Genomic DNA, 8,252 nt, shown 5'->3' on the forward strand with positions numbered 1-8,252 from the left:
AGCTACTAGCAGTTCATTTAGCCCTGCTGAACTTCAAGTCCCTCCTGCTAGGCAAGGTGGTGGAGGTGAACTCAGACAACACCACAGCCTTGGCTTACATCTCCAAGCAAGGAGGGACCCATTCGAGGAGCCTATACGAGATCGCAAGGGACCTCCTCATTTGGTCAAGAAGTCAAAACCTCACTTTGGTCACGAGGTTCATTCAGGGCAACATGAACGTCTCAGCAGATCGCCTAAGCAGAAGGAATCAGGTCATTCCCACGGAATGGACCCTCCACAAGAGTGTGTGCAACAGACTTTGGACCTTGTGGGGTCAACCTACCATAGATCTGTTTGCCACCTCCATGACCAAGAGACTTCCGCTGTACTGTTCCCCAGTTCCAGACCCTGCAGCAGTTCATGTGGATGCTTTTCTGCTGAACTGGTCCCATCTCGACCTTTACGCATTCCCACCGTTCAAGATAATAAACAAAGTCCTGCAGAAATTCATCTCGCACGAAGGGACACGGCTGACGCTGGTTGCTCCCCTTTGGCCTGCAAGAGAATGGTTCACAGAGGTACTTCAATGGCTAGTCGACATCCCCAGGACTCTACCTCTAAGAGTGGACCTTCTACGTCAACCTCACGTAGACAGGTTGCACCCAAACCTCCACGCTCTTCGGCTGACTGCCTTCAGACTGTCGAAAGATTCGCTAGAGCTAGAGGCTTTTCGAAGGAGGCAGCCAGTGCGATTGCCAGAGCAAGAAGGGTTTCCACTCGTAGAGTCTACCAATCTAAGTGGGAAGTCTTCCGGAGCTGGTGTAGAGCCAATTCAGTATCCTCTACCAATACCTCTGTGACCCAAATAGCTGACTTCCTATTACATCTTAGGAATGAGAGATCCCTTTCAGCCCCTACGATTAAAGGGTACAGGAGTATGTTGGCTTCAGTTCTCCGCCACAGAGGTTTGGACCTTTCTTCCAACAAGGACCTTCAAGACATCCTTAAGTCTTTTGAGACTTCTAAAGAGCGTCGTCTATCCACTCCAGGCTGGAACCTAGACGTAGTCTTAAGGTTCCTTATGTCACCTAGGTTCGAACCTCTCCAGTCAGCTTCCTTCAAGGACCTTACCCTCAAGACTCTTTTTCTCGTCTGCCTTGCAACAGCTAAGAGAGTCAGTGAGGTTCATGCCTTCAGCAAGAACATTGGTTTCACAACTGAATCTGCAACATGTTCTTTTCAGCTCGGATTCCTAGCAAAGAACGAACTTCCTTCACGTCCTTGGCCTAGATCGTTTGAAATACCTAGCCTCTCCAACATGGTAGGTAACGAACTAGAGAGAGTTCTTTGCCCTGTCAGAGCTCTCAAGTATTATCTTAATAGGTCTAAACCTATTCGAGGACAGTCAGAAGCCTTATGGTGTGCCATCAAGAAACCTTCGAGGCCCATGTCCAAGAACGGGGTTTCGTATTATATAAGGCTTCTGATTAGAGAAGCCCATTCTCACTTAAAGGAGGAAGACCTTGCATTGCTGAAGGTAAGGACCCACGAAGTAAGAGCCGTAGCTACTTCGATGGCCTTTAATAAAAACCGTTCTCTGCAGAGCATAATGGATGCAACCTATTGGAGGAGCAAGTCAGTGTTTGCATCATTTTATCTTAAAGATGTCCAGTCTCTTTACGAGAACTGCTACACCCTGGGACCATTCGTAGCAGCGAGTGCAGTAGTAGGTGAGGGCTCAGCCACTACATTCCCTTAATCCCATAACCTTTTTTAACCTTTCTCTTGAATGCTTTTATTGTTGTTTTTATGGTTGTTACGGTAGGCTAAGAAGCCTTCCGCATCCTTTTGATTTGGCGGGTGGTCAATTCATTCTTGAGAAGCGCCTGGGTTAGAGGTTGTGTAGAGGTCCTTTAGTAGGGGTTTGCAGCCCTATATACTTTAGCACCTTTGAGTTGATTCAGCCTCCAAGAGGAACGCTGCGCTCAGTAAGGAAGACGAACTTAAAAAAGAGGCAGAGTAACGGTTCAATTCGACTTCCTTACCAGGTACTTATTATTTCATTGTTATTTGAGATAACTGTTATATGAAATATGGGATACTTAGCTATCCTTTAATCTTGTACACTGGTTTTCACCCACCCCCCTGGGTGTGAATCAGCTACATGATTATCGGGTAAGTTTAATATTGAAAAATGTTATTTTTATTAGTAAAATAAATTTTTGAATATACTTACCCGATAATCATGATTTAATTGACCCTCCCTTCCTCCCCATAGAGAACCAGTGGACCGAGGAAAAATTGAGGAGGTGTCAACAAGAAGTACTATAGTACCTGGCCACAGGTGGCGCTGGTAAGTACACCCCCTTCTAGTATTGTGATAGCTGGCGTATCCCTCCATAGAATTCTGTCGGGCAACGGAGTTGACAGCTACATGATTATCGGGTAAGTATATTCAAAAATTTATTTTACTAATAAAAATAACATTTTATTTAGGAGTATCTCCCTCATTCTCCCAGATGAAGGGGAGGATGGACATACTGTATATATGAAAACTCATTTCTCATAAATGACTATACTGCACATTCAGACAACATAACCTCCACACGGATGTAGGTTCTTCCTTAACCCTGGATAGGTACGCTCCTCGGACACTCCTTTAAGGGTATACTCGGACGCGCGCGACCCCGACGCCAAAAAAAATTCTTGAAAAATCAGTTTTTGCAGTAACCTCCTTTTTTCTTTTGCCAAAAAAAACTTCAATGAATGCTTAAAACAACTGTAAAGAGAAATACTACTCATCTGCAGAAAAACTATTTATTATAAATATTTTAAAAAATTAAGTAGAAAAAAAAAGACCTTACATAAAAATTCATAAAAAAAAAGTTTATACATATATACACAAATCCTTTTAGGAATTGATTCTTGAATGTTTAGGACACATCTTGATGTATTTTGGATGAAGTCAGACCCATGGAGGTGAAGATCTGAAATGAGAAAAAAAGGGTAACTTTTTTTGGCCAAAAAAATTTGTCCAAATTTCATGAATTTTTTTGGGTACTCAAATGAAATAGGAAGTGGCTAATTTTTTTAGGGAATAAACATATGTTATCCTAGAATAGAAATATGTAAAAAAATCTTCATTATTTTGTAAATTACATTTATATCAGGGGCCATATCTAAAGGTAATTTTTGAGTACTTAGAAATTTAGTAAAAAAATACATATATATTAAATATAATATGATATTTATGCAGGTAAAAATATACCAAAATATCACAAATTCTATAGGGAACAAGAATATATATAGATAGGGCAACTTACGCTTCGGATATGTCCACAAAATAGTCGCCAACCACACTGACTCAGACTCCCTAATCTGCCACTTGAAATGTAGGAAGGGTATGTCAATTTCAAGGTGTTATTTACTAATCTAATTATTCTTGGATATGCATAAAAATTGTATGGTGGGTTGCTGGATAATTGTCGATTATTTTACGACTATAAAATTAAAATTCTGACCCAAAAAAAAATTTTTGAAGGGAAATAAAATCGAAAAAAAAAAATGTAAAACAATATAATATTTTAGCTAAAAAAAATTGATGATATTCAATCAAAAAAGAAGTAAACAAAATTTTCCGACAAATAAACATCTAGAAGAATCATTACTCTGTTATAGTTCCTTAGTACGTAGTAATTTTGAAAGAAATGGGAAAAAACGAAAAAGTGGCAATCGCAGGAAAATCGAACACATACCTATATATACGCCATATCTGGCTAAAAATAAAGATAGGCATGGGTAGCCAGATCATCTAGAAACACTTTCCAACACTATAAAAATACAAGTTTTGCGACACTACTTGCCAATTCCTTACGGTAACATGACTAAGCAAAAGAATGCAAAACAAATAAAAAGGGGCACTCGCGGAAAAATGGCCAACATTCTAATATACGGCATTTCAGAAAAAAAAAAAAATTTCAGCCACGTACTAGGCAAACCATCAAGGCACATTTTCCGACAAATAAACATCTAAATGAATCATTACTCTGTGATAGTTCCTTAGTACGTAGTAATTTTGAAAGAAATGGGAAAAAACGAAAAAATGGCAATCACAGGAAAATCGAACACATACCTATATATACGCCATATCTGGCTAAAAAAAAGATAGGCATGGGTAGCCAGATCATCTAGAAACACTTTCCAACACTATAAAAATATAAGTTTTGCGACACTACTTGCTAATTCCTTACGGTAACATGACTAAACAAAAAAATGCAAAACAAATAAAAAGGGGAACTCGCGGAAAAATGGCTAACATTCTAATATACGGCATTTCAGAAAAAAAAAAATTCAGTCACGTGCTAGGCAAACCATCAAGGCACATTTTCCGACAAATAAACATCTAAATGAATCATTACTCTGTGATAGTTCCTTAGTACGTGGTAATTTTGAAAGAAATGGAAAAAAACGAAAAAATGGCAATCACAGGAAAATCGAACACATACCTATATATACGCTATATCTGGCTAAAAAAAATAGGCATGGGTAGCCAGATCATCTAGAAACACTTTCCAACACTATAAAAATATAAGTTTTGCGACACTACTTGCCAATTCCTTACGGTAACATGACTAAGCAAAAAAATGCAAAACAAATAAAAAGGGGCACTCGCGGAAAAATGCCCAACATTCTAATATACGGCATCTCAGATAAAAAAAAAAGACATGCACGTGTTAGCCCAACCATCAAGGCACACTTTCTAACACAAACATGAAAAAAAAAATCAATAATATACGGCAATTCCTTACTACGTAGTAAATTTTTACAAATATTGAAAAAAAAAAAACAAATTGGCAACCGCAGTTAAATACCCAATATACCAATAACTACGTCGTATCTGACAAAAACAAAGTCACGCATGGGTAGCCAGATCATCTAGACATACTTTCCAACACTAAAAAAGCAAAAGTTTTTCGACACTATTTGGCAATATCTTACGGAAAAATTACTTGGCAAAAAAATGAAAAAAAATGAAAAAGGGGCACTCGCGGTAAAATGCCCAACATTCTAATATACGGCATCTCAGATAAAAAAAAAGACATGCACGTGTTAGCCCAACCATCAAGGCACACTTTCTAACACATAAACATGAAAAACAATCAATAATATACGGCAATTCCTTACTACGTAGTAAATTTTTACAAATATTGGACAAAAACAGAAATTGGCAACCGCAGTTAAATACCCAATATACCAATAACTACGTCGTATCTAACAAAAACAAAGTCACGTATGGGTAGCCAGATCATCTAGACACACTTTCCAACACTAAAAAAGCAAAAGTTTTACGACACTATTCGGCAATATCTTACGGAAAAATGACTTGGCAAAAAAATGATAAAAAATGAAAAAGGGGCACTCGGTAAAATGGTCCTCGTGGTGATGAACGACATTTTAACTAAAAAAAAAATCATGCACATGGTAGCCAAACAATCCACCAAGACTTTCCACAACTGATAACCTATACAAGTTGCACCATTCTACGACAATTTCATGATACATAATAACTTTGATAATTATGCAAATTACCTTAGAAGGGTAAACTCGGTCGCGCTCGACCCCGACACGTCTCAGAAATCAGGGAAGGAGTACAGCTACAGCAATGCACATCTGGACACTACTAGAGCGTGTAGGCGAGACACCTACTGCAGGTCGATCACCCACAAATTCAGTCACGGGGGTGAGTCACGTGAGAAAAACCTGTTTTTTTTTTACGCTCGGGGTCGCGGATGACCCACCGTACCTATCCAGGGTTAATCATCTACCAGTCCTTCTTAGGGATCTAGGGTCATTAGGAGGTTTACAGGAGAATATAATTTTTGCTCCTAAATAGAACTGAAGTGTTTTGACATTTCCAAGGAAAGTATAACAACCAGTATTGTTATAACGACTTCCTCCCTCCTAAGGCTAAGTTTTCTATTAAAGGATGAATGTTTGTATTCTATTTGTTAGAAACAAAACACTCTTAGTAATTTGTATTTTTCCCAACTACAAATAGGAGTCCTTTAATTAAGTTACGCTTGCCACCCCAACCATCCCACTAATTGTAGGTTTAAGGTCAATATATGAGTTCGGTGTCCTGTTGGATGGGCAGGGCTTACCCCTCACCCTCCAACTATCACTACCAGCTCCTCAGTAAGCATACTCCTATTAAAGTGTACATGTTTAAATAGCTCAAAAAAATACACAATATTGAAAGTTTGTCATTTTTTACAGTTTGATCCTTTCTACCTAAATTGTAACTTAACCAAATTTTTTTATTATGTACTGTACTAGGTTTACATTGAATCTGATATATTTTCAAAACAATTAGATTTTTTATAGAGCCATTATTTATAGCTATATTCCACTTCCAAACATTGCAACTATTGGTAGGGACTGCCATGATAAGTATTAAATTTTCTCTTCAATATCCGATGGATTAAGTACCAATGAGACTTTTCTTAATTGTTTTAAACTGTTATTGGGTTTCATTGCATTTATTAATGGAAACTATTCTTTACAGCTTCTTTCATCAGCATATAAAAAAATCAATGCCTTTGCTTCGGACCTGAGTCGACAAGTAGGACTGATTCAATCTCCTTCTGGGAACTTTAGCAGACAACCAAGTCTTCGAAGTCAGATGTCGGCAACTTCGCCTATACATGAGAATCATGTGAGCTCATCACAACACGATAGATATCTTGAGAAATCTTTTGGTGCCTTTGGAGGAAGTGTTATTCATAATGATAAATCTTCATTAACACCACATAGCGATGAATTGGGAAATGAAATTAATAAACTGGAGCTTCAGTTGGACAATTTAAATGCAAGTGAAACTGCAAAGTGTGGGTTTAAGATTCCAAACAGCATCAGCCATCAGGAAATTATCTTGCGGGATGTAAGTGAAAAAACAGTAGATTTAAATCAAAGGATGCTAGAAGAAACTATAAAGCTAAGCAATTTAACCAAGAGAATTGAGGAAGTAGATTCTATGGTTGAAGTACAGATGGCAGATGTGAGTGGTAAATTTTGCAATGGAGAGTACGTTTGGAAAATTAATAATTTCTCCCCCTTATGTACAGAGCTTCAGAATAAAGCGGGAAGGGTTCTTCACAGTCCACCATTTTACACGTCTCAGTTTGGTTACAAATTTTGTTTACGTATAAACGTAACGTGGAAGTCAAATGAACATTTTTTGGCTATATTCATACATGCAATGCAAGGAGAAAATGACGACTTTTTAGATTGGCCTTTCAGTGGCCAAATAAACCTTTCAATTCTGGATTGTGGGCCTTCTCTGAAAAAGAACCATATTATTGAATCCATGGTAAGCAAACCAGATCTGCAAGCATTTCAGCGGCCTGTTGTTTCAAGAAATCCTAAAGGTTTTGGTTTCACAGAATTTGTACCTTTGGCTAAGTTACTGAAATCCGAAGGTGGGAGTTACATAAATAGGGATGTCCTTTGTATCCGTGCTGTAGTGTCTCCAAAATTACCCAATGCAACAAGTTGATGTAAAAACAGCATTTATTGTCCATTTAAATTTTTTTTCCATGTAAAATTGATTTTCCTGTTGCTTTTATTGTACATTAATTGATATTTGGCCAATTGTACAAAAAAATAATTAAAGAAACAACTCTTTAACAATTGCTTCCTTCTATTATAATAAGAGTACATGTACTGTATTGTATCTCAATTTATACTTAGGGATTTTATATGTACACAATATGGTAATGGCACTTAGCTTTATAGTTTTTTTTTCAGATTTATACATTATGATGTACAGTTTTACAATGGTTTTAAAGGGATCCTAGATTCTTATTTAAATGTTACATGAAATGTAAAATTATATGTATATTATTGCTATTATTTTGTTTTAATTTTGTATATTGTAGTCCCATTCATTATTTTATTAATTAAGGTTAACATATTCAAAAGTTTGTTTTATATTTTATCACAGGATCAGTTTGTTTTATATTTTATCACAGGATCTGGGAATGGGTACATGATAGCAAAGACTAAAATTACTATGAAAATGTCCCATGTACAGCACATGCATTCAAAGTAACCAATCAAGCAAATGAATTGCAACTTGCAAAAATTTTATCCCACCATTTACAACTTTATATACAAAATTCATTGTAAAAATAATTAAGTAACTATGGAGGCAAGGCTATTACAATGACATTAAAATTTTCTAAGATTGTCTTAAAAGGGGATTTTTATGGGGT

At 37.1% G+C, this 8,252-nt stretch overlaps 1 protein-coding gene across 3 annotated transcripts in view; it reads left to right on the forward strand.

Annotated features, from left to right (window-relative positions):
* LOC137631743 (TNF receptor-associated factor 6-like) overlaps positions 1-7,570 on the forward strand; it is a 74,678-nt gene extending 67,108 nt beyond the window's left edge. For all 3 annotated transcript variants that reach the window (XM_068363653.1, XM_068363652.1, XM_068363654.1), the window contains one exon: positions 6,545-7,570. In XM_068363653.1, coding sequence (XP_068219754.1) covers positions 6,545-7,534 — 990 coding nt within the window. In that variant the 3' untranslated portion in view covers positions 7,535-7,570. The remainder of the gene's footprint in view (positions 1-6,544) is intronic.
* The last annotated feature ends 682 nt before the right edge of the window (positions 7,571-8,252 follow it).

Source organism: Palaemon carinicauda, chromosome 40 (genome assembly GCF_036898095.1).
Source record: "Palaemon carinicauda isolate YSFRI2023 chromosome 40, ASM3689809v2, whole genome shotgun sequence".
Taxonomy (NCBI): Eukaryota; Metazoa; Arthropoda; class Malacostraca; order Decapoda; family Palaemonidae; genus Palaemon; species Palaemon carinicauda.